General features: G+C 43.9%; 3 protein-coding genes across 3 annotated transcripts in view; 1 reads left to right on the plus strand and 2 right to left on the minus strand.

Moving 5' to 3' along the window:
* Window positions 1-27,258, plus strand: part of stx12l (syntaxin 12, like) — a 133,086-nt gene that overhangs the window by 81,080 nt on the left and 24,748 nt on the right. The gene's annotated exons all lie outside the window — the stretch shown is intronic.
* On the minus strand, window positions 1,950-16,986 carry gprc6a (G protein-coupled receptor, class C, group 6, member A). The gene is made up of 9 exons (XM_055227933.1): window positions 16,880-16,986; window positions 13,859-13,982; window positions 12,037-12,296; window positions 8,792-8,886; window positions 8,049-8,673; window positions 7,735-7,877; window positions 6,878-7,090; window positions 6,156-6,279; window positions 1,950-5,098 (listed from the first exon to the last, which is right to left on the minus strand). Exons 1-9 carry the CDS (start codon window positions 16,968-16,970, stop codon window positions 4,047-4,049), a joined length of 2,727 nt encoding a protein of 908 aa, XP_055083908.1. The 5' UTR covers window positions 16,971-16,986; the 3' UTR covers window positions 1,950-4,046.
* The window catches only part of cep162 (centrosomal protein 162), a 37,776-nt gene continuing 29,736 nt past the window's right edge, over window positions 19,219-27,258 (minus strand). Inside the window, exons 21-28 of the mRNA XM_055227727.1 lie at window positions 26,981-27,229; window positions 25,620-25,799; window positions 25,193-25,499; window positions 24,811-24,943; window positions 22,872-22,953; window positions 21,789-21,887; window positions 20,067-20,201; window positions 19,219-19,446 (exon numbers count right to left, since the gene is read on the minus strand). Of these exons, the coding sequence (XP_055083702.1) occupies window positions 19,219-19,446; window positions 20,067-20,201; window positions 21,789-21,887; window positions 22,872-22,953; window positions 24,811-24,943; window positions 25,193-25,499; window positions 25,620-25,799; window positions 26,981-27,229 (1,413 nt within the window). The remainder of the gene's footprint in view (window positions 19,447-20,066; window positions 20,202-21,788; window positions 21,888-22,871; window positions 22,954-24,810; window positions 24,944-25,192; window positions 25,500-25,619; window positions 25,800-26,980; window positions 27,230-27,258) is intronic.

The following is a 27,258-nucleotide window of genomic DNA, read 5'->3' on the forward strand; positions in this document are numbered from 1 at the left end:
CAGAAGCTGCCACATGCAGATTCAGGACAGGCCCCATGTGACCTCCAGATTCACTCCCTGAGCTGCAGAGGCTGCACTAGCACTGAGTCATGATTGGCTGCAGGTGCTGGGGTTTAGTGACCCTTCAGATCAGAGGTGCTCCGTGTGGGAGGGGCCAGACCCAAACATCAGAACAAAACACCAGAATATAACAAACCATCATTATCAGGTCCAGTGTTTATGTTTTTAAGAATAAATCATCTTTAGAAAGAGTGACAAAAGAGGAGAGGAGAGTGAGAGAGAAGTGAGCGAAGAGTGAAAGAGGGGTGAGAGAAAAGTGAGAGGAGAGAATGAGAGGAGAGGGAGGCGGGTGGAGGAGGGCCAGGCGGGGAGAAGGAGAGGGTCCAGCTGTCATCGGAGCATCTGAAAGAGTTACACTCCACAGGGGGAGTGGGACAGGGGACAACATGTGAATAGCACTGCTGATGAGAAAATAGGACAAAGCAGAGGATAGAGCTCAGGTTGCCATACTTCCCCCAGCTTGTTATCTCCTACTGCAGCCTGTCTTATGTCACTCCCAGCCAATCTGGTCATAGTTAGTTCGGAGTGACATTAAACTAAGTAACCTGGTCATAAGCTATACCCAAGAGGAAGGTTTTAAGCCTGGTCTTAAATACAGAGACTGTGGGGGCCTGTTTAACATCAGCAGGGAGTTGATTCCATAGCACAGGAGCTTGGTAACTGAATGCTCTCCCTCCCACTGTACTTTTGGACACTCTAGGAACCACTAATAGTCCTGCATTCTGAGAGCGGAGTGCTCTGTTTGGCTGGTACGGGACAATAGCATCTTGCAGATCGTCTCATCGTTTTTAGGTAAAATATTTCTAATTTGAGTTATATTTCGCAGGTGAAAGTATGCGGTTTTACAAGCTAGGTTTATATGGGCTGTGAATGAGAGATTTTGATCAAATAGGACTCCAAGATTTTTTACAGTAGGGCTAGAAGCTATACTCACATTGTCGAGTGAGATTATCTGGTCCGACAGAGAATCTCTTTGACCTTTGGGACCAACGACAATGACCTCTGTTTTTTCAGGATTTAAGAGCAGGTAATTCAAGGTCATCCAGGTTTTAATGTCCTTCACACAGGCACTGAGTTTATCTATTTGATCAGTCTGATTTGGTTTCATTGATAAGTACAGCTGAGTGTCATCAGCATAGCAGTGAAAATGAATGCCATGTTTTCTGATCATGTTACCCAATGGCAACATATACAGAGTAAATAGGATTGGACCAAGCACAGATCCTTGTGGAACACCACAGGCTACTTTAGAACAGGGAGAGGTGCACTGGTTTATACTAACAAACTGGTACCTCTAGGTCTGTAGTTGGCTAGTTCATCAGGATAGCATACTTAAAGGACTGAGGAACGTAGCCAGAGGAGTGAGACGAGAGAGTGGAGTGAGAGAAGAGAGAGAAAGGGGAGAGAGATGTGAGAGAAGAATGAGAGGAGAGTGAGAGGGGAGTGAGAGACGACTGAGAGCCTGATTTGATTTACAATAGTTCTCAGTTAAAAGTTATATTTGATTTGAGCGTGTTTACTTCAGCTCTAGGACACAGAGTTCATGTTTATGTGTTATCAAACCGCCCCTTTAATTAAAATAGTTTTAAACCCGGCCAAACCTGATGAAGTGTGACACAGGAATGAGCCTGAGTCATTTCAATTAAACTCAATCATAAAGTCTTTTGTTTTCTCGTTTAAACTCGACTTTAAACTCGTCATCATCATCGTTTAATCAGCTGCTATTAGACCAAAGAATACAGGACTGAACCAGGACTAAACCAGGATTAAAGCAGGACAAAAGCAGGTCTAAACCAGGACTCAACCAGGTCTAAACCAGGACTGAACCAGGATTGAACCAGGTGTAAACCAGGACTAAACAGGGACTTTCTATCGAGCATCAAACGAGCCAAAATCAATCAAGGTTTATTATTTATAGTAGTAAAATATATTGCACATAATTCACAGAAAAGCCTTGTGTCACAGACTCGGCTCAAGCAGGTCCTTCCCCCCACACACACACACACACAGGTCCTTTACACACAGGTCCCTCACACACAGGTCTTACACACACAGGTCATTCACACACAAGTCCTACACACACTCAGGTCCCTCACACACAGGTCAGGTCCTTCACACACAGGTCCTGCACACACACACGCACACACAGGTCCTTTCACAGGTCCTTTACACACAGGTCTTACACACACACAGGTCCCTCACACACAGGTCTTACACACACAGGTCATTCACACACAAGTCCTACACACACTCAGGTCCCTCACACACAGGTCAGGTCCTTCACACACAGGTCCTGCACACACACACGCACACACAGGTCCTTTCACAGGTCCTTTACACACAGGTCTTACACACACACAGGTCCCTCACACACAGGTCCCACACACTCAGGTCCCTCACACACAGGTCCTACACACACTCAGGTCCCTCACACACAGGTCCTACACACACTCAGGTCCCTCACACACAGGTCCTACACACACTCAGGTCCCTCACACACAGGTCCCTCACACACAGGTCTTACACACACTCAGGTCCCTCACACACAGGTCCTACACACACTCAGGTCCCTCACACACAGGTCCCTCACACACACAGGTCCCTCACACACAGGTCCCTCACACACAGGTCCTACACACACACAGGTCCCTCACACACAGGTCCTTTCACAGGTCCTTTACACACAGGTCTTACACACACACAGGTCCCTCACACACAGGTCCTACACACACTCAGGTCCCTCACACACAGGTCCTACACACACTCAGGTCCCTCACACACAGGTCCTACACACACTCAGGTCCCTCACACACAGGTCTTACACACACTCAGGTCCCTCACACACAGGTCCCTCACACACAGGTCTTACACACACTCAGGTCCCTCACACACAGGTCCTACACACACTCAGGTCCCTCACACACAGGTCCCTCACACACACAGGTCCCTCTCACACAGGTCCCTCACACACAGGTCCCTCACACACAGGTCCTACACACACACAGGTCCCTCACACACAGGTCTTACACACACTCAGGTCCCTCACACACAGGTCCTACACACACTCAGGTCCCTCACACACAGGTCCTACACACACTCAGGTCCCTTGCACACAGGTCCCTCACACACAGGTCTTACACACACTCAGGTCCCTCACACACAGGTCCTTCACACACACAGGCCCCACACACACAGATCCTTCACACACAGGTCCCTCACACAGGTCCTTCACACACAAGTCCCTCAGACACAGGTCTTACACACACACAGGCCCCACACACACAGATCCTTCATACACAGGTCCTTCACACACAAGTTCCTCACACACAGGTCTTACACACACACAGGTCCCTTACACATAGGTCCTACACACACACAGGCCCCTCACACACAGATCCTTCATACACAGGTCCTTCACATACAGGTCCTTCACACACATTATAACAGTGAGATATTTTGACCAGAGGGGAGCACTAGAGCGTCCACTGTTGTTTTCACAATAAACAAAAACAAAAGGCTAATGCGCTGTATGTATGTTTCATGTATTTGAGTCAAATAAGTCTGGCCCCAGCTTATAAAGAGTTTTTGGCTGATAATCAGGAAGTGGACTGTTAGCATGCTAGTTGTCATTAGCTTTACCATAATGGCAAAACTCCATGCTTATAAACTCATCGTGGTGAATAATTAGGATGTTCAGTATGCGTAAGGTAAGTGAAGAGTAACTGTTTAAAATGAACTAGTTCTGTTTCAGAAACAAAACCAGGTACAGCACCTTTAAATGAACCAACAAATACATACATAATGCAAAAACAGAGAAAAACAGTTTGTGTAATCTTCAGAATAAAGTGATTTTTCTTCACATTTACAGCAGTTTGACACATTTCTGAGGCAGAATCACTGTCTGATTACAGTCGTCATTATTCCCCCAAAATATACAAGATATTCATTTTAACACAGTAAAAAGACTCTGGAGTAAAAAGCTTAAATCACACACTGAAGCTCCGCCTCAGGCTCTGCCTCTGTTTCAAATCCTGATTCAAAACTGACACTTCAACACTTTTGATTTCTACAGTGGACCAGTCCAATCCAACGGCATTTTCTGAACTCTCTGAAGTCTCAAAAGATGCTGTACTTTTACTCGAGTACTCGTAAAGAGACTTCTTGAATGCGCTCTGGGTATTTTTGTCCTTTTTCAAAAGAATTACGTAACATTTGGGGAAGAAGTGACAGCTCAGGATTCCATAATTGGAGATTAAGATGACGACCATCTCAACGGCGGGAAGGTAGACGCCAGACGTGGTGACGTAAATGGGGATAAAAAGTAACCAGGACATGAGATAAAGCAGCATGCTAAATGTGATGAACCTCGCCTCGTTGTACTGCTGAGGGAGTTTGCGACATTTGAATGCGCAGACAAAGCAAATGAAAGCTAGCAGAGCGATGTAGCCTAGCATGACGCCAAACGCAATGTACGAGCCTTCGTGACAGTCTTGGAGCAGCGTGGTGTTTTGATTGATGATGTAACTAAACGGGCTTTTTCGAACAAGCCAGCAGATGCATGTAACAACCTGCAGAGCGGAGCAAACACTAACAATAACGTATGGCTGGAAGAGTTTGCGCAGCACATCTTGTTGTGCTGGGTTGAACTGGAACGCTAGCAAGATCTGAAGTGTTTTTACAAGGACACAAGACACGCAAACTGTGAAGCTAATCCCATAAAGAACTTGTCTAGCTTTGCACTGCGCACTGTTGGGTTGGCCGACAAACAGCATTGCGCTAACGAAGCTAACGATGAGGGAGTACAGGATGACTTGGCTCAAGGGTCCCCCGGAGGCGCGTACGACCGGAGTGTGTCGTTGGTGATAGAACAGAGCAGATATGAGGAGTGCGAGTACAATTCCCAGAGCGGAAAACGCCACCAGGACGATCGCGAAGCCGTTGTTCCAGCAGAAGAAGAGCATCTCTTTGGGGATACAGGCCACACTGCCCTCCGGTGCCCACTCGCGGTCAGTGTTACAGCTGAAACACTGGTCCATGTCTGAAACAAGAGAAGCACAGATGTGATCAGAAACAAAGACATTATTTCTGTATGAATCATTATGAGCCCGCCCCAGGACCACATCCAAGTCCTGCAAATTAACTACAGACATTTGCTTAAGATGACGTCCCCTTCTGAAAACAGCAACAACCACCATGAGAATATCTCAGAAAAACTAATTTAATTAAGTTAAGGTCCTAAATTCCCTGAGGGAGGCATCATGAAATTAAATAACCTGTAGCTTCCTCAGTTCTGGTCAGGTTTCTGGAGCGAGGACATTAAAGCTCCCATATTACACAAAACCGTTGGTTTACATCAGCTCAAAATGCTCTGTTCCACCTTGCGATGCCATGAAGTGGTAGTTTTCAAGTTAACAGTTCCTTCCTTTTACCTTTAGTTCAGTAGAGATTGGCAATTCCAGGGCTGAAATTATTATCCAAATGATTGTAGTGAAAGTGTATGGAGTTTAAAACCACTGTGGAGCATTTCTTGTATTACCACATGACAGTGGCTCAGTGGTTAGACCCGAAGGTCAGAGGATCGAGTCCCGCTCGGACCAAGTTCTGTCCTTGTGTCCTTAGGCAAGACACTTCACCCACATTGCCTAGTATGAAAGTGGTGAATGATAGGTGGTGGTCGGTGGGGCCGATGGCGCAGATTGGCAGCCTCCGTCAGTCTGCCCCAGGGCAGCTGTGGCTACAATAGTAGTTTACCATCACCAAGTGTGGAAATGAATGAATGAATAATGAATAATGACTATAGTGTAGCGCTTTGAGAGGCTTTGAAAAGCGCATTACAAGTGTAAGCCATTATTATTATTATTATCACAGGGTGGAACAGAGTGTTTTCAGTTTGAGAGAAGAATTCCTAAATCTGCAGGGTTTGTGTGTTAAACATGTGTGAATGAAACAAAACACAACTTCAGGTCTGTTTGTAAGGGGGAAACATTAGCTCAGATCAGAGAAGAGAGGAATGTGAGCCGTTTATGATGGAGGGCTACTTTCTCAAATAGAGCATGTTCTAAGAGAAAAGTGACAGAGTGCAGCTTTAGTCTGACCCGTGCTGTTTGAGTAGTAGTTCTCGGTGCAGTTGATGCACTCGTAGCAGCAGGTGTGCTGTCCTTCAGCTGACTTCTTAAACTGCCCTGGAGCACAGCTGCTGGAACATCTAGAGACGATGTTCTGAGGAGACACCAAACAGACGAAGCATTAGCGCCATGTGAAGCCACCAATGAAAATGTGGCATCGTCCAGGTCACTTTCATTTTCAATATAGAATACTTACAGGGCCTGAAAACTAGACTGGATTACAACCATAGACAGTATATATAAATGGACATAGCTAAGCTGCTAGCCGCCGTGTTCAAAACAGGAAGTGATCATGAGTGCTTGTCCAGCTCCATCGACCGCTGTCAGACTCATTATTTTGGTCTTAAATGTTCGTATTAACTCGCTCTACATGATCCTGGGGATTTTATTTCACTATTGTGTCTATAAATCAAGATATGAACATTAATAACAGACAAATCAGCCGCCTTCTTTCCACAAGGTCGCTCCCTCTAGCGTTAGCAGCAGGTTTGATTGACAGCACTGCTAAGCGCCCGCTCCCTACTAAACCAGAGGTGCGGGTGGGAAGAGGCGTTACCTTAAACAGTCTTGCTCCTAATAGGCTCATTGCTTGCTATGATACTTGAGGTTGGAATTCCGGGGTCTAAATTGGCCCCTATAACTGCTAGCCTCAATGAGCTTCATTTGACTGGAGCCGTAGTTTAACCCTTTACCTTGAGAGCCGTGAGAGGGTTCATGGCATCCCCTCTGGTGAACGAGAAGCTGTGATTTTGGGGTTGATACTCGGCCACTGTCTCCTGGACAGTACCTCCAGCCTGGACCTTCCACACACTCACATCGTAGCCCAGATTAATGTCTCCTCTCTGGTCAAATCTGTACCGCGCCCCCTCCGTCTCAAACTCCTCCATCCACAAAGCCTCAAGCAGCTGCACACAAAATGTCCACTTAAGAATCATTTCATATTCCACAATATGAACAAAAACTAAAACGATCTGACATATACTTATCTATATATAGATCTATTCTTACAGTTATAATATATAATTCTTTGTCCAGTCGGTTAAAAAGATCTTTCATTTGCCGATGTTCTTGTTCTAATAATTATTCTAAATTTCAGTTTCCACATAGAGAGAACATGCAAACTCCACACAGACACAGAGAAAACACGCAAACTCTGCACAGACAGAGGCAGAACATACAAACTCCACACAGACAGAACACGCAAAATCCGCATAGACACAAGGAGAACACGCAAACCCATACAGACACAGAGAGAACACGCAAACTCCACACAGACACAGGCAGAACATGCAAATTCCACACAGGCAGAACATGCAAACTCCACACAGACACAGGGAGAACATGCAAACTCCACACAGACACAGGGAGAACATGCAAACTCCACACAGACACAGGGAGAACATGCAAACTCCACACAGACACAGGGAGAACATGCAAACTCCACACAGACACAGGGAGAACATGCAAACTCCACACAGAGACTCCCAAGCAGCCTGGAGTTTAAACCCGGGACCCGCTCGTTGTGGGGAGAGTGCTATATGTGTTTTACCTGCCACGGTTGGATGGCTTCCGGGGTTTTGCAGTCGTTATGGCGACACATTTCCACAGCAGCATAAGCAATGGCGAGCACAGCCATCTGCACACTGAACACAGCGTCTGCGTAAAGCTCCGGCCTCAGACTCCGCCCCTCTCCTGCACACACCCAGCATACCTCACTCTCAGACTCCGCCCCTCACCTGCACATACCCAGCATACCTGACTCTCTATTGTGCTGACAAGCCCCGCCCCTTCACAGTGGCGTTTCACCAGACGCCACTGTGGAGGCGACCAGACTATGTGAACTTTGAACTCACATTTCTTTACCTTTTTCTGCATTTAACGTCCTGTAAAACCTCTTCAGCTCCGGACTGTTCTCTGGGCCTTCCCCCTCCTCAGATGCTTCTAGTCTGGACAGGAAGTTGACAAACTGCTCAATGTTTCCTCTTTTGAAGTGAAAGCCCACCACGTGTCCAAGCTCCTCCACGTTTTTAAGGTCCATCGAGGACCAGCTGTCACTGGCAATCCAAACTCGTCTCATGGCGTCCAGGCTGTCGCCGGCTGCGAGCGTCTGCCTCTTCAACTCCTTGAAGAGAGACTCCATGATGGTCGGCTTTGCGAACGAAACGATCACTTTGACTTTGGGATTGTTGTAGATGGTTAAGGCTGTTTGGCGAATTGCTGCGTGGATGTTCTGGTTGGTGACAGATTCTGGGAGGACAGATTTAAACGCAACACATATCTGGCGGTCAGCCGTTTGCCAGAGGAAGTTATTGAGAGCTGAGAGTCCATAGTCACCGTCTGTAGTGACCATCCCCACCCAGCTCCACTGAAAAGATGAGATGAGGCTCACCATCGCCCCCGTCTGGTGCTCGTCATTCGGGATGGTGCGCAGAAAGGCAGGAAAACGAGACTTGTCACTCAAAATAGATGCCGTGGAAGAGTAGCTGATCTGAGAAAGAAGAGTAAAATGATGGCACTTCATATTTCATGGGCAGAACACACAGAACAAAGGCAGAACACAGGCAAAACATGTAAACACAATCCAATTCCATGATGTGGTCTTGTACCTGAGGGATCATCTGGAGCGTGAGCTGACGAGCAACAGCGATGGAAATTTCAGACTGACCAGCTCCGACCAGTGCCATGACGGGTCGCCTCCTCCCTGTGTGAACATGTACACAAAGTACACAGAGTACACAAGAGTACGCAGAGTACACAAGGTACACAGGGTACAGAGTACACACACACATATATAAATATATATATATAAATATATATATATATATATATATATATCACTGGTTAGCTCAACAATGAGCATTGTAAAAAAAATCATTATAGGAGTGAAGACATTTGGCTGCTCATTCAAGCAGCTTCTTCAGTTCTGGTCAGATTACTGCTGGACACTTCCTTATATCTGTCTGAAGGGAGGAGCTAACTACACTGAAACTGACAACAGCTATTTTCTTATTTTCTGTGTGTAGGCTGGTTCTATTGAGCTACAGTAAGTGTGAACTGAGACATACTTAGCTTAATCATTCAGCTTAAATGTACCTACTGGCTAGCTCTCTGTTCTCTTTGTTTTCTTTGTTTACTTTGGGTCTGGGGATGGAGTTATAGATGGGTAATAGAGGATGTCTGAGTCATTTTCCGTTTCAGGAAGGATTGTCTTTCCTAACAAAAATAGCTTCTAACGCCCCTCTTAAACCATTTCTTTTCTCTGGCTGATATCTGTACCTCAGTATCTTCAAAGGAGTGTTTAGTGTTTTTTTTTTTCATCCTCAGATGCAAAGGAAACAAAGGAAACAAAGAAAACAAAAGAGCTAGCCAGTGGGCTTGTTTAGACTGAATGGTTATGCTAAGTACATCTCAGGCTCAGTTCACATGTACTGCAGCTTAATAGACCTAGCCTACATATAGAAACTGTAAACAATAGCTGTTTAAAGTTTCAGTGTAGTTAGCTCCTCCCTTCAGATAGATATAATGCGGTGTCCACCAGCAATCTGACCAGAACTTAAGTACATCTTTTTGTCCAGTTGACAGATTTAACTTCAACTTTTACTATGGATCAGACCTGGACGACTGAGGGATTACACAGACATCTTCTTGAGCAATGAGCAATCACCAACAGCCAGTGTCCTTAGGCAAGAGCCTTCATACTGCTGCCTACCTCATACAATGATGAGTGCAAACTTACAAGACTTGGGGAACCAGAGCCCCTTGATGAGAAATGGGCGAGATACGAGAACAAGACTCATTTGGAATCCTACTCCAGTGACCCGAGTCAAAGGGGTTACATGAACAGGAAAATGGTCACTTCGAAAATCCACACTCCAAGCTTACGGCTAAGCAACTAGTAGCTCAGGGTTCCAACATCTGTAAATGGCAACTGCTATCACAACTTGATATTGACGAGGTACAACATAAATGCTACGGCAAGGAGGAGCCAGGACGCCAGGTCAGAGGGGAGTTGACATCAACTCCTGAACCGGAGATTGGGCATGAAGCCCGAATAAGTATCACGCTGAGCAAGGCAGCCACTGACCTGAAAGATAAGATGAGGGCCTGAATAAACACAAGGCAAACCCAACGCCAGTTACAGAGGCTAAGTGAAGTACCATCTGAAAGTCTCCATCTTCCAAGATGCGAATGCAGCATTGAGCGCGATCCCTACCTCAACCATCATAGAAAGCAATGAGCTGATATACACTTCAACAGCAGTGATCCTAGAGATGCTTAGCTAAAAGAGCAACCATGGGAGCCATGAGAAACAATACCCACCATGGAAACAATGGTTAGAGGCTAAAACAAAGGCAGCATGGAGAGAAGTGAGCCAACTGTCTGAGGACAAGAGAGGTGCAATGAAAAAACAAGCACCCAAGAGGTACAGCCAGATGCCCTACCTGAAGCACTGGAAACTGCCAAGCCTTGGCCAGCCACCTAAAGAGGTACACACGAGATAATGATGCCAGATGAATAAACTGTTTGTTTGCAACACAACTGTGAGAGTGTGCGCTCAATGGCAGGGTAATAACACCAGAGCAGACCCACCAAGGCTGGAAACTGAGCAGTACTGGAAAGGCATCACATAACAGCGACTCACTGATCCACACCACCAGGCTCTACAGCAAAGACACTGGAATTTCATTCAGGCTTGAGATGTGTAGCTGGATGTGACAAAGAGAGGGAAGGTAGTCCACACAGAAGGGGTCTCATTCCCAGAAGGAACAATAGCAGATATTGAGGACAGTTACAAGTACCTTGGTTTCCCACAAGCAAATGGCAACACCTTGAAGAGGAAACAAGGAAAGCAGGCACGGCCAAATACCTCAGACGAGTAAAGCAAGTCTTAAGGAGTCAGCTCAATGACAAGAACAAGGCAATAAACAGCTACTCCGTGCCAGTAATCAGATACCCAGCAGGAACCATAAGCCAAAGGAGACCACAGACGTTAAGACCTGAAAGCTCCTGACCATGCATGGCGGGTTCCATTCCCAATCCAGAAAGCTGAGACTGCACGTGAGCTGTAAGGAAGGAGGCCGAGGACTAGTGAGTCTGAGAGCCACAGTCCAGGATGAAACATCTAAAATCAAGGACAAGGTACAGAGGCATCGGTGCACAGTACGGACTGGAAAACCTGAGATCAAGGTGGGAAAACACCTCCAAAGTAGTGGAGAAGGATCGAGCCAAGATCCTGTGGGACTTCCAGATACATACTGACAGAATGGTGATGGACCAACCGGACATTGTGGTGTTGGATAAACAACAGAGCAAAGCCGTTGTGGTGGACGTGGTAGTACCAAGTGATGGGAATATCAGGAAAAAGGAACATGAGAAGCTAGAGAAATACCAGGGGCTCAAAGAAGAGCTAGAGAAGGCCTGGAAAGTGAAGGTATCAGTGGTGCCCGTGGTCATCGGAGCACTCGGGGCAGTGACCCCCAAACTGGAGGAGTGGCTACAGCAGATCCCAGGAAAAACATCAGACATCTCAGTCCAGAAAAGTGCAGAACAGGAACAGCAAAGATACTGCACAGAACCCTCAAGCTCCCAGGCCTCCCTGAGCGTGGAAAAAAGTGGGGATGAGAGACCACCCACAGAGGGTGATATATATATATATATATATATATATATATATATATACATACATACACACACACACACACACACACACACACACATAAATAATATACATATAATACATATAGTATTATTATTATTGTTAGTATAGTAGTAGTAGTAGTAGTAGTAGTAGTATTAAATAAAACATTAAGTATATGGATCTTGGCGTGTAGGAGTAGTGTCAGAGTCATACCCGTGGCTGTAGTATCTGCAATAGTAGTATTTCCAGTATTAGTATCTGTAGTAGTAGTATCTGCTGTAGTAGTATTTCCACAGTGTCTCTCCTCTCGGATGAAGTCCTCTGTGGCCCTAAGGGCTGTGCTGACGTCAGAGCAGGAGTCCCGGATCCACAGACCCAGAGTCAGGTTGGCGTTAGCCAAAAGAGGAGCGGCGTTAGCCCTCTGCACCGCGTCCACCATCGCTAACGCCCGGACCACACCACGGTCCAGAATTCTGAAACATGAAACCAGAAACATGAATGCTTATTTTAATTCTAATACATTTTTACACTGTTGTTTCTTAGGAAACAGAAACTGCCCCTGAGGTCATTTACAAATATTCAGAGTTTTTGTCAGGGATCAAGTGGCTTCTCAGGTATTTTTAGACTTGTATCTTGACTGAAATTCCTGCCTTGGAGCTGTAACCCACAGCTGCACACCTCCACCTCCATCTCCACGCCTACACCAAACAGCTATTTATAGAGCTGTGAATGGGAACAAAATGTGTCCTCATGTTGTTTAGTGTTTAGTGTTAAACAGGAAAGGAAAGAGGAAGAGCTGCCTCATTTAATCTAAAGACCGGAGGTTTTCAGACTGCTGTGGTGTCGTGTGGACGGGGTAAAAGACCCACTCATGAATATGTGGTGATGTCATCTATATTAAATATGATTGGACTAGAGCAGGGGTGCCCAAACTCTTTTCACCGAGGGCCATATCTTGAAAAATATTCGACACGGAGGGTCACAGACCAGTGGTCAATCCAGATGATAATTCAGATGGGTGTATTTAACATAGTTTTAACTTCATACTTTAAATAAGGCTTGAAATATTAATATTAGGTCTGTATGACAATGTAATGTGATGTTATTTAGGTTATATTAATAGGATTACTGATATTTTCCATAAAAAGTACTGATTATGATCAATTGGGCCAGTTCAAATGAAGGCCAATAAAAACTGATCTGAGGGCTGCATTTGGCCCCCAGGCCATAGTTTGGACACACTTGGACTAGAGAATGTTGTCATAGAGACAAGCACGTGGCATCACCAGGCCAAGTTACAGGTGAGATCTTTGGAGAGAAGAATGCATGTTTGTCAAGGTGTTTTCTGTGTTTGAATACATGCAGGTAAGATGACTTTAATGCCACACTGTGGAACATTACAGGCAAAGGAATAACACCTCTATGGAGACAAGCAGTACTGTACACGTCAGCAGAAAAATTGCATAGTGCATCTTTAGTTTAGGCTACTACCACAGCTACTGCAACTACTATTACTACTAGCCTACTACTATTATTACTACCACCACAATTTACTACTACTACTACTACTACTACTACTACTACTACTACTACTACTACTACTACTACTACTACTACTACTACTACTACTACTACTACTACTACTACTACTACTACTACTACTACAAACACTACTATTACTACTAACACTACCACCACCACTACTACTACCTCTTGAGACTCCTACCCCGCCCTCAGTGCTACGTCGCCATGTTCCTGACACGCCGGGTCAGTACTACATTGCCGTGTACCTGATACACTGGGTCAGTACTATGTCACCGTGTACCTGACACACTGGGTCAGTATGGCATCACCATGTACCTGACATACTGAGTCAGTACTGCGTTGCCATGTACCTGATACACTGGGTCAGTACTGCGACACAGTGTACCTGATACACTGGGTCAGTACTGCGACACAGTGTACCTGATACACTGGGTCAGTACTGCGACACAGTGTACCTGATACACTGGGTCAGTACTCTGTCTTCATGTACCTGACACACTGGGGGATTTTGGGGGCGAAGGATGTGTTTCTCTGGACGTCTTCATGAAGAGGGAAAATGCCACCGATCATGATGTCACCGGGGACCACAGCCTCAAACCCTGCAGCGCCACCAACTGGAGACACAATTTCATTTTTGTATTTATTTTATATGTAATTGATCAGCAGAGAGAGCACTTGTATACAAAACAGCATCATCTGCATATAAATGTATGACACTTTCTCTTAAATGGCAACCGATGGAATTAATAAATATAGTCAAAAGTAGCGGGCCCAAAATTGAGCTTTGGGCATTCCTTTACTTAAAGTTAGAAAATGTGATTTAAACCCATCTGCTCCTACTGCTTGGGTTCTGTTTGACATTATTTACATTTTTAGTTCCCATCTTTATATAAAGGCAAAACATGTGCTGCTTTCTGGTATAACTGACATTTGAATTAATACATTAAAAATATGTAAAAGAGGTTAAATTGAATATGGGGAAGCTGGTAACAGATGTGTTGGATCAGGCTCATCAGCTCCCGTGTACTTGTTTGGGTCTATGGAGCGGAGAGCATTTAAAACTTCCATGTAAGAGAAAGATCTTCAAGAGAAAATGTCATTGTCTGCTCGAGGTTCAGATTCAACATAATCAAGATGAGAAGGATCACCATTATGATCCAAAACTCCACATGCAGAGATAAAATGCCTATTAAACGCATCACATATTTCCTTTGTAGAATTTACAAGAGCTGAAACATGGTCCAATAAAACATGGGTTATGTTTGAATACGATGCTCTGAGAGGGATCAGACCGTCCTCCAGTTCATTCTAATTTTTCTTTTAGCTGCGTCATTGGTCTGTGATTTCATTAAATGTATTAAAGTCCACGTCAGGGTCGGGGAATGCTGACGTTAGCCTGATATCACTGCAAACGTGGAACTCAAAAAAAAGAACAGGGTTTATTACAAAAAAAAAAATGCAAAAGCCGGGTGCTGGGAGCTGGGTGTTGGGAGCCAGGTCGGAGGTGATTAGCGGGTCCAAAAATGGTGTCATGGGAGGATAAACTGATGATCTGGCAGCGTGTGGAGAAATGAGTCTTTGTAATCCAGAGGTTGTGGTAGGTGGTGATGGGCTGCAGGTGAGGAGTGGGTGGTGCCATAGGTGAAGGTGGTGCTAGAGACAGCACAGGGGGAGACAGCACAAGAACACAGGGAAAAACTGGAATCCTGACAAGCGGAAAACTTTGTAATTCGTAATATTGATTTTAATTTTAAGTGATATCCAGGATTCACAAAATATACATAAATATAAATATATGTGGGTCTGATTTTTATTTTATTTATTTATTTGATTGGGACAATGCATGAATTTGAGCACAACGGAGTATAGCCGAAGGATAAAGATCTGCCTTAATGATCTGATTTTAATGTAATCTCATTCACTTTAACATAATCTCATTCATTTTAATGTAATCTCATTCACTTTTATGTAATCTACTTCACACTAATGTAATCTCATTCATTTTCACATAATCTGAGTCACTTTAATGTAATCTCATTCACTTTCACATAATCTCATTCATTTTCACATAATCTCATTCACTTTCACATAATGTCATTCACTTTAATGTAATCTCATTCACTTTAATGTAATCTCATTCACTTTCACATAATCTCATTCACCTTCACGTAATCTCATTCATTTTCACATAATCTCATTCACTTTAACGTAATCTCATTCACTTTAATGTAATCTCATTCATTTTCACATAATCTTGTTCACTTTCACACAATCTCATTCACTTTTACATAATCACATTCACTTTCACATAATCTCATTCACTTTCACATAATCTCATTCACTTTTACATAATCTCATTCACTTTTACATAATCTCATTCACTTTTATGTAATCTCATTCACTTTAATGTAATCTCGTTCACTTTTACATAATGTCATTCACTTTAATGTAATCTCATTCACTTTAATGTAATCTCGTTCACTTTCACATAATCTCATTCACTTTCACATAATCTCATTCACTTTCACGTAATCTCATTCACTTTTACGTAATCTCATTCACTTTAACGTAATCTCATTCACTTTAATGTAATCTCATTCATTTTCACATAATCTTGTTCACTTTCACACAATCTCATTCACTTTTACATAATCACATTCACTTTCACATAATCTCATTCACTTTCACATAATCTCATTCACTTTTACATAATCTCATTCACTTTTACATAATCTCATTCACTTTAATGTAATCTCATTCATTTTCACATAATCTTGTTCACTTTCACATAATCTCATTCACTTTTACATAATCTCATTCACTTTCATGTAATCTCATTCACTTTTATGTAATCTCATTCACTTTTACATAATCTCATTCACTTTTATGTAATCTCATTCACTTTTATGTAATCTCATTCACTTTAATGTAATCCCATTCACTTTAATGTAATCTCATTCACTTTCACATAATATCCTTCAGATGTGAGAATTTACAGGACATTCATTTGTATAACTCCCCATCCCTTGTCTTGAAGAGTCATCTCATGTAAAACATAGGCCTAACTCTTCAGGGATACTAGTCACAGGCTTTACTTAGAAAATTCCACAGTAGGGCATTAAACAGCATCTGTCTTACATTTATTCAAGTACATGTGGTTTTATTTCTCAGAAGAGCCAGAAAAACTCTGAGCTACTTCTGTCAGTGTAAACAGATTTATGCCACACTATGGAACAATCCAGGCAGCACAATAACATCTCGATGGAGAAACCCACCTCCAGAAATGTTACACACTGCATCTTTAAAAATGAACAGATTAAATTAATTGAAGAAAATAAAGCAATATAAAAATGAACAAAAAGAGTCTGATCTGGCCTTGGTTAAAACACTTCAGATGATTTCAGTATGTGCCCATTTCTAACCTGAAGTGTGATACTGTCATTTGACCCAATTCATGTGTTTCCTGAAGTTTGCTGCTTTAAAACATTTGAACAGAGTAAAAGTGACTGACCTGTTAACAGCAGACACAGCACAGCCACAGAAGAGCCGCACACAGAGGAGCCGCACACAGAGGAGCCGCCTCTCCTCTTTAATCCTCTCATCTCTCTCCTTTCCCTCTTCTGTACTGGCTTTGTCTGTTGTGCTCTAACTATCTCTCTCTCCCTCTCCTCCTCATCTGTCCCTCCCTCTCTCCTCCTCGTCCTTCCTCCTCTTCTCGTCACTCCCTCCCCCTCTCCTCCTCGTCTGCCTGTCCCTCCCTCCCTTCCCCTCTCCACCTCCTCATCTGCCCGTCCCTCCCCCTCTCCTCATCTGCACCTATCCCTCCTCTTCTCCTCTACTCCTTGTCTGCCCGTCCCTCCCTCTCTCTTCTCCTCCTCTGTCCCACCTCCTCGTCTGCCGCTGTCCTTCCCCTCTCTTCTCCTCCTCTGCCCCTGTCCCTCCCCTTCCTCTACCTCACCCCCCTCTCTTCTCTCTCTGTCTCACTCTATTCTTTGATAAACACTTGCAGGGTTAGGACCTCTTCATCTTCTCTCCCTCCCTTTCTCCTGCACTCCTCTATCTGTCCGTCTCTCTTCTCATAAACACTCATAGCTTTAGGACACTTTCCTCTCTTCTATTTCACTCGTCTGCTCTATCCCACTCTCTCCTTTCACTCACCTATTTTCTCCCCTCTCCTCTACCCTCTGTTCTTCTGTCTCTCTTTCCACATAAACTTGTCTTTTTTGTCATCTCCAAATCGTCTGTGGCTCATTCACTTTCACATAACCTGCCTCTGACGCCATATTTGAAGTTGTGTTGTTGCTTTGTCTTGAATGTTCCACAGTGTCTCCATGGAGCTTTATAGTTCTCATCACTGCCCCCTGTGGATCATTATGTTATAATTTACACATTTAAATCACAATATATATCTTAAAAACTACTTAATAAGAAACAAATCTGCTGAAAACTGTGGTGTCCAATGGGAACTGACCGCGTTGTAAACATCATCACAGCAAAGCGCCGCATGCTGTCGGCGCCCACTATGGACAGCTGCACATCACACTAGAGCAGCACATTTTTTTCATTTGTATCAAAATGATGAGGTGATGCTGCCAAATTCTACGAGTATCACTGATTAAGAAAATAAAACTGGAGAAGGAAGTGCGTACGTCACTGTGGTACGTCACAGTTGGCAAGTACGTCACAGAGAGCGTGTCACAGTGAGTGTGTACGTCACTCCAAATACAACTTCAAGGGCTCAATGAGAAGAAACGAGTAGAACATGATTAAAGAGCTTAACAGAACAGACTGAAAAGTTTGAACAGGTCTGATTTAAAAATGTTTAAAACACAGTTTTTGTCATAATGAAATAAATAAAAGTTATATAGTTTAAGACTTTTATTGAATCTTTATGTGAAAATAATTTAAATACAAACATAAAATAACAGAATAAACACATACAAAAGTATTTGCAGTCTGTTCAGTTTAATCTGTCTGTGCTGCAACATCAACAATGGATCTTCACTGGCCCCTAGTGGTTTAAACTGGTACTTCATACAGAGTCTTTCTAATGTTGAGCATCATATCTCACCTCAAGTGTGTTTTTTATTTTATATTTTATGTTTTTATTTTATATTTCAAGAAAAAGATGCATGTGTGAGATGAACTTGTGTTTATGTTACAGGCTACAGGCTTAGCTCTTAATAATCCTTCAGTCGTGTATCCACATCACTTTTAACAGCCATGGCCTACATGTATATTATATATACATATAGGAGGGATGATATAGAAACAAGAAAAGACTATTCTCTCCTGGCTTTTACACACAAAGACCTGTCAGCAGAGGACTCCAGAAGGCTCCAGCTGCTAATATTGAAGTTGGTTAGGTCCCAAGTGAAGCCTTTTGAGCTCTGCAGAGGCTAAATGTGTCTTCAACTAAACACTCCATGTTTTTCACATCTAAACTGTATAAAGCATCGTCTTTTCAGACATTTCAGCACAAACTTGGTAAATTTGCAGTTTTCTGGTGAAAAACTCAAATCTAAGTATGTGCTGCTCCTAGTGGCTACTGCAATTCCAAGTACTACGTGACATCAGACAGAACTGTCCTGATTACAGCCAGATGTTTCTGATACAAACACCTGGCTGCAGGGGCGGAGTTTGAGGTGTGGATACCTTTTAGACCAATCACATTGTTCCTTATTCCTCCAGACCCTGTCCTTCCTCCCCCTCGCTCTCCCCTTTATTCCTCCAAACCCCACCCTAGCCACTCTATTTGAAATATGGTTGAGGGTGGAGTGTTTAGTCCCACTTTAAACTTACTTTAAACTAACACATGTGAATGAACCTAAAGCTGTCTCCATCTCATTGTCATCTGGTTGGAGGAGCGGGGAGTAGTGGAGGAGCCAGAGGAGCAGGGAGTACTGGAGGAGCGGGCAGAACGACGCCTTGTCTCTGTAAGTGTCGGATTATGTCCAGGATTGAGTCCAGCTCCAGTCTGAAGGAGTCCAGCTCCCGAGTTTTGTTCTGAGCCAAACGTTTCCATCGCTCCACCTCCATCTGCAGGTCCACGCCCCCTGGGAGAGCTGCACCAATCATCTGCAGCTGACACAGGAAGAGGCGTAGTCAGAGGAGGGAGGAATCATTTTAAATCATTTATCATTTTAAATCTACTAGATTTAAAATCACACAAGTCTAGAATAAAGAAAATGTATCTCTATCAGCTGTACAAAACAAACTGACAGATCCTCGATGTTTACTGTGACGTCACGTTCTGATTAAAGGCCACGACCCTGAAACTGACACACCCTCGATGCTCCAGGTACTGCAGTTTCCAAGAGCTTGGAGCACAGTGTATTTATGTGAATTCAAACTGCCCGTGTTCTGACAGGGCATCCGGCTTTCACATAGAGCCAATTTTGAAGGATTCTTTTACATTTTCCCGACATGAAGAATTTAAGAATTGTTACATTGTAAGCGCCTTAAACTTTGTAAGATTTAGCGTAGCCCTGCTCTAAGCCTGTGCTAGCTCCACTTTAGCCACTGTCTTATTCTTATACTTCAAAGTTTCACTTCAGGGTGAAACTGAAATGGGTCCATCAGGTGAGCACGGACTCAGGTGTATAAAACGATGCACTTCTTAATTTGGATGGGCACTTCTTAAATGGGATGAGCACTTCTTAAAGGGGATGGGCACTTCTTAAAGGGCTCACTCTCACCTGGTGCACCTCTCTGTCTCGGTGCTGTTGTCTTCGTTCCATGTCCTGCACTTTTTTCTCTAAAGTCCAGAGCAGCTTGACCTCAGGACTGTGACCATCCCGCGCCTCCTTCAGGTCATCCAGACACCGTGACAGCTACAGGACAATACAAAAAAAATAAAAATAAAATAGTCCTTCACTTTAAATACTTTGATTAATACTTTGCAGTGACATCATGCTGGGAGTATTCTACTTGGTGGAATGTTCAGCAGTTACCATGGTGACACAAAGCACTTATTAGCAAACACTGACAAAAGGTTTAAAATCATCTGAAACTGAAGTGATTTAAAGAGCACATTTTGAGGTGCCTGTCATTCTGAGATTTCATGGTCCTGTTTACTAGTTAGATTTTACACAAAAAGATGAGAGTGACTCACTGAAAAACTGTTAGCTACTGCTAATGCTAGCTAGTTTGTGACTCTAATGTTATTTAAGGAGGACTTGTTTAACAGCACAAATCACCTGTTGGAGTTCAGATAAGTGAGTTCTTTATGGTCAGATTGCGTTAAAGCAAAGCTCAGATTAAAGTCTAATGGAGGTTCAGATAGAGCAGTGCCTACAGTTAGCATCACACCCCGAGAGCATGTTAATATATGTTTCCTGCTTGTGAAGAGTGCAGACGCAAACCTTGCTTGCTCTTGCTGCTTCCTTATTTACTTTGCTTTTTAACCATTTTACCTCTTCCAGTGCTGGAAGATTTGCTTTGATTTTATTTTAAGTAAACCAAGACATTTAAACAATTTATACAGTTTAAAACAACATAACAACAGCGACATGTCTGTAGGAAGAAACCAAAGGAATTCTTTCTGTGAAAGCTGTCCAAACTATTAACAACAATTAATGAGCTACCCGCACGGATATTTGTTTTAGAATCTGAAAAAGGACTTCATTGGACGCTCTCTGTGGCAAAGGAGTCAGCTGAACTAAACTCAGACAAGACTGAAGTCATCATCTTTGTCCCACAGAAACATAGAGAAAGTGTGAGCAGTCACCTCCAGTCTCTCTAAAACCTTCAAATCAGGCTAGAAATCTAGAGGTAATAATGGACTCAGACTTGAACTTTAACAGCCACATCAAATCAATAACATCTGCAGCTTTTTACCACCTAAAAACATTGCAAAAATCAAAAGTAAACTGTCAAAACCAGACTTAGAGAGACTTATCCATGTATTTGTCTCCAGTAGGTTAGACGACTGTAACGTCCTGCTCACTGGCCTCTCCAAACGAGCCTTAAGACAGAACAGTACATCCAGAACACTGCTGCTCAAGTCCTGACTAGAACCAGGAAGTACTTCACACATGTGTCCTGTGGCTCAGGTCTGTGGCTCCTATGGCTCAGAGAATAGACTTTAAAGCAGCTCTGTGTGAACAAGTCTCTCCATAGACCAGCACCAAAGAACATCTCCCACATGTTAGTCACCTGACCTGTTACTTGACCTAGGACTTCGATCTTCTTGTACATGGACTTTAATGTTAAAAACCAAGGAACATCAAGGAACATTCCAGACTTACATCTCCATGGAGACAAGCAGGTGATAGACCCTCCACCAAAAGTTACATAGTGCACCTTTAATACAGAGTGAATATTTGTCTGACAAACTGAACAGGTTTCTGAAGGTTTCTGAATGTTTGTGAATGTCTCTGAATGTTTCTGAATGAGTTCTTTTTAAACAATCGTGTGACCTGTGTCTGCAGAGCGTCCTCTCTGGCCTGGCTCACAGTCAGAGCCCGTCTCCAGCTCTGAGCCTCTGAGAGCTGCTCTTGGAGCTGCTGCAACAAAGTCTGAACAGACACAAGAAAAACACAGGATATGTATATTTAAAGAAAAGAGAGAAATGTGCACATTAAGAAATATTTAGACAAATGTAAATCACAGTAACGGACACAGCCCACAATCATTTCATCTGCAGAGCCCAGTCCAGACATGTACAACAGACATGTGCAAACAGACATGTGCAAACAGACATGTGCAAACGACATGTGCAAACAGACATGTGCAAACAGACATGTGCAGACATGTACAACAGACATGTGCAAACAGACATGTACAACAGACATGTGCAAACAGACATGTGCAAACAGACATGTGCAAACAGACATGTACAAACAGACATGTACAACAGACAAGTACAACAGACATGTGCAAACAGACCTGTGCAAACAGACATGTACAAACAGACATGTACAACAGACAAGTACAACAGACATGTGCAAACAGACCTGTGCAAACAGACATGTACAAACAGACAAGTACAACAGACATGTGCAAACAGACATGTGCAAACAGACATGTACAACAGACATGTGCAAACAGACATGTGCAAACAGACATGTACAAACAGACATGTACAACAGACATGTGCAAACAGACATGTGCAAACAGACATGTACAACAGACATGTGCAAACAGACATATGGAGACATGTACAAACAGACAAGTACAACAGACATGTGCAAACAGACATGTGCAAACAGACATGTACAACAGACATGTACAAACAGACATGTGGAAACAGACATGTACAACAGACATGTGCAAACAGACATGTGCAAACAGACATGTACAGACAGACATGTACAAACAGACATGTGCAAACAGACATGTGCAGAGTCCTTTTTAGACATTTAACAGCAAAATGTGAAACAAAAGACGACCCGACTGAGGCACCAGAATGAATCTACTGACTTCAATGACTATTTAAATACATGGAACCTGTTGTGTGTGTTAGTATCTGTTGTGTGTTAGTAACTGTTGTGTGTTAGTACCTGTTGTGTGTTGAGCTGGGCCTGGTCCTTCAGACTCTGTGCCTGGAGTGAAGACATCTGCAGAGTGTGCTCCTCCTCCAACCTGATACGCACGCACACACGCACGCGCGCACACACACACACACACACACACATATAAACACACACAGTTTAAACATTTAATCTTACCTTTTAAGCAATAAAAGCCAAGGTTTAAATCTGTCAACTGGACAAATCATTGTAGGAGTGAAGACGTTTGGAAGCATCCAAATTTCAGCCTCCATTTGACCTTTAATGGACCTACTGGCTCAGTTCTGGTCAGATTACAGTTTCAGCCTTAATGGCCTCCATTAAACCTTTAATGGCCCTACTGGCTCGCTCTGTTGTTCTCTTTGTTTCCTTTGTCTGCTTTGGGTCTGAGGATGGAGTTCTAGATGGGGGATAGATGATATCTAAGGCCCCTATTCCTGTTTAAAGAAGGATCTCTGCTCTCGGTGTTGGTACATCCTCTTATGGAGTAGCTGTTCAGTTTCTCCAGTGTAACGCTCACTGCACTCTTCACCACACTGAATGCAGTACAGTGGTCCCTGGTTTATCACGGGGGTTACATTTTAAAAATAACCTGCAATAGGCGAAATCCGTGAAGTAGTGAGCAAAATTTTTTACAATTATTATTTTAAGGCTGTGAAACTCCTCACCACACACTTTATACACTTTTCTCAGACAGACATGTTCTCACATTTGTTCTCGAGCCTCTGCTTCAGCGGGATCCACAGATCTGCCTCTCCGTGCAGAGAAACACTTAAGTCCAAAGCGTTTCTGAAATTTGTTGGTGCAGAACATTTCATTGTTCTGTGGGTTTTGTTGGGGAGAAAACTTGCAAACATACAGCACTTCAGAGTCACACTGCGATTGAACATTTATGTAAGTGAGATCCTAATATATTGCTCTCTCCAGTCTCTTCAGGCTGTGGTTTGGCGGGTTACAGTTAGATTTAATATGAAGTATTTTCTTGCTATCGTCCAAGCCTAAATAGACCAAGCAGGACAGTTACAGCTCGTCTTTATTCAACAACTTAACTCATCTAATCTCATGCACACCCTGTAAGTAATAGTTTCCTTCTAGGTTCAGATTCCCTGTTGTCCTGTTTTTAGCTCTCTTAGATCTACTGAAGGCCCATTTTGGATATCCACAGGCAGAAAGGGCTTTCTCCATGTGTTGTTCCTCCTTCACGTCCCTATGTGTTTGTGGGCACCACTTGAGCTCTGTGTTGTAGAGTACGGATAACTGAGTTTGTGCTGCAGTGGATGGTGTGAATCAAACAGCAGGTATTGGTCAGCGTGTGTGGGCTTCCTGAAGACTTCTACCTGGAGTTCTCAGTCCTCCTCTCCACTCCTTTGAAGAGGTTCAGATCTTAGCCAGAGAAAAGAAATGGTTTTGAGATGGGAGTTAAAGAAAGTATTTTTCTTAGGAAAGGCAATCCTTCCTTAAACGAGAATGGGGGCCTGAGACATAAACTCTCACCAATGTCATCCTCAGACCCATCCTCAGACCCAAAGCAAACAACATAAACAAAGAGAACAACCAAGCGAGCCAGTAAGTCCATTAAAGGTCAAATGGAGGCTGAAACTGGAGACAATAGCGGTTTGCAGTTTCAGTGTAGTTAGCTTCTCCGTTCAGACAGACACAAGGCAGTGCCCAGCAGTAATCTGACCAGAACTGAAGAAATGGCTTATACGAGCAGCTAAATGTCTTCATTCCTACAACAGATTTAGCTTTAGTTTAATTTTACTGTGGATCAGACCTAGAGGACTGAGGGATTACGCAGACATCTTTTAAACAATGTTAAATCTGCTCAAATCTGCCACTCTGTCTAAACCTCCGTTAGACTTTAATCTGAGGTTTGTTAGAACACAATCTGACCATAAAGAACTGACTTATCCAAGACATCAGCACAGACCTGCTGATCTGAGCCTGTGTTTGGGTCAGAGTCGTCCTCAGGTCCACTTGCTCTCGCTCTGAGGCCTCCTGAACCTGCTGCAGCTTCTGCCTGAGAGTGGCATTCTCCTGATGCAGTTCCGAGACGTGACTGTCTAAAAACACCACAAATAAGAGAAACACAAATAAACCAAACATAAACACAAAAATACTACAATTCTACATTCTACAAACACAATCCTTCCATCCTCATCAATCTGAAGACAGAGGCCTCCAATATAATGTCACACTGCATTCGAAGAAATATATGAAGAAATATATTTTTATCTGAGGTTTACATTTGAACCTCACCTGGAGGGGCACACTCCTCCCCTCACCTGGGGTGGTCGCCCTCCTCCCCTCACCTGTGAATGTTGTGGGCTGGTAGGTCTTCTCACACACATTCAGAGCAGGAAACATTTCTGCGGTCACATCCGACTCTGGGGCAGGTTTGTTTTGTGCAGCAGGCCTCTTCTCCTCTGCCGCTCTCCCCTCTGCTCTTGGGACAGGCACAGACAGCATGCTCCTCCTCTCCCTCTGCAGACGCTCCACGGTCCTGGTCAGGTCCTGGATGGTCCTGGACTTTGTGCTCAGCTCCTGGTTCAAACGCTCCATCCGGAGTCGGAATGCTGCATCGGCCTGGCGCTGGTGCCGACTCGGACTAGAGTGAGACTGAGAGAAGAAGAGAAGAACACACAGTGATACAGTGAGGACAAGCAAACCCACAAACTCCTCACTGAGAGACATCAGGAGTTAAACCTACAACATCCTGATGAGAGGGAGGACACAGACCTTGAGTTGCATCTGCTGCTGTACTTGGCTGAGTTGGTTTTGCAGCATTATCTCGTTCTGTCTGTGGGCGTCTCTCTCTCTCCTCAACTCCTCTCGGAGACTCTGGACCAGACCAGGATCTGAACCCTGCTTCTCCTCACGTTTCTGCTCCAGCTCAGAGATTCGCTGCTCGTAACACGTCTGAACAAAAACAATCAACCATAACATAATATTATAACATTATAACATAACAAAAGTGTTGAGCAAAACGTGAGTGATGTTCTGTTACTGGACTTCTGTGCTAGTCAGTTTGTCCATAACGAACACCATGTTCGAGTACAAAGGTGTCCATCAGTGCACGTGGCACCAGGACACCCTAGGTCGGAGGTCGATGATCAATTTTGTTGTCGTGTCATCTGACCTCCGGCCACATGTCTTGGACACTCGGGTGAAGAGAAGGGCAGAGATCTCAATTGATCACCACCTGATGGTAAGTTGGATCCGCTGGCGGAGGAGAAAGCTGGACCTGGCAGGCCCAAGCGTACTGTGAGGGTCTGTTAGGAAAGTCTGGTGGAGCCCTCTGTCAACGGGCTCAACTCTGTCAAATCACTGAGTTGACAGAGTTGAGAGCTTCTCCCAGATCACAGAGGAGGATGGGGACATGAACTCTGGGTGGGCCATGTTCTCCGCCTCTACTGTCGATGTGGCTGCTTGTAGTTATAGTCGTAAGGGCTCTGATGCCTTTCGTGGTGGGGCTCGGTCACACAGGGAGAAGCTTGGAGTAGAGCCGTTGCTGCTCCATGTCGAGAGGAGTCAGCTGAGGTTACTCGGGCATTTGTTCAGGATGCCTCCTGGACGTCTGCCTAGGGAGGTGTTCCGGGCATGTCCCATCGGAAGGAGGCCCCAGAGAAGACCCAGGACATGCTGGAGGGACTAAATCTCTCGGCTGGTCTGGGAACACCTCGGGATCTCACTGGAAGAGCTGGAGTAAGTGTGTTTGGAGAGGGAAGTCTGGGGCTCCCTGTTAAAACTGCTGCCTCCACGACCTGGCCCCGGATAAACGGGAGAAAGTGGATGGATGGGTTTCCTCTGACATTCAAATTTTTTACACCATGGATTTGCATTCAAGAAACTTGGAAATTGGTTAAAGTGAACTACTACTATGTGCGATTACAGACAAGTTTTTCTAATTCTGATAAGTCATAAAACTGTTCCATTGCCCAGCATTAATATTCATTTTGTCCAAATTGATCAATAACACTGCTTGCAGTTTAAATTATTAAGGTTATTTTTATTATTATTATTATTAATAGTAGTAGTGGTACTTGTAGTAGCAGTAGTAGTAGCAGTAGTAATTATAGTAGAAGTCGTAATAATAGTACCCTGGTGGCCTGAAACTGCTGTTCCATGGCTCTCAGGCTGCGTTTGGCGTCCTCATCGTAAGCCTCCAGCTCCGCCTCCAGTCTCTGAACTTTTCTCTCCAGCAGCTCAGTGACACGGGAGGGGCAAGAGGAGGGGTCAGCAGGGTCAGACAGGAGGTGGGCAGAGTCTTGTGCACTGGCCGCGGCAAAAATCAGAGCGGGAAGAGAGTTTGGGTTTCTGCTGCGTAAGATCTGCTCCAGCTCCTTCACCTGAGGAACAAAAAACAAACATGGCAACC

This window comes from Periophthalmus magnuspinnatus, chromosome 16 (genome assembly GCF_009829125.3).
Source record: "Periophthalmus magnuspinnatus isolate fPerMag1 chromosome 16, fPerMag1.2.pri, whole genome shotgun sequence".
NCBI lineage: Eukaryota > Metazoa > Chordata > Actinopteri > Gobiiformes > Gobiidae > Periophthalmus > Periophthalmus magnuspinnatus.

Bases quoted from the DNA above. Each gene is read 5' to 3' on its own strand.
- gprc6a (XM_055227933.1), bottom strand. From the start codon at position 16,970: ATGAGAGGATTAAAGAGGAGAGGCGGCTCCTCTGTGTGCGGCTCCTCT. The intron at 7,878-8,048 runs GTAAAGAAATGT...GGGTGTGTGCAG, and splicing joins GACGTTAAATGCAGAAAAAG to GAGAGGGGCGGAGTCTGAGG. The intron at 5,099-6,155 runs GTCAGACTAAAG...CTCTTGTTTCAG, and splicing joins CTACTACTCAAACAGCACGG to ACATGGACCAGTGTTTCAGC.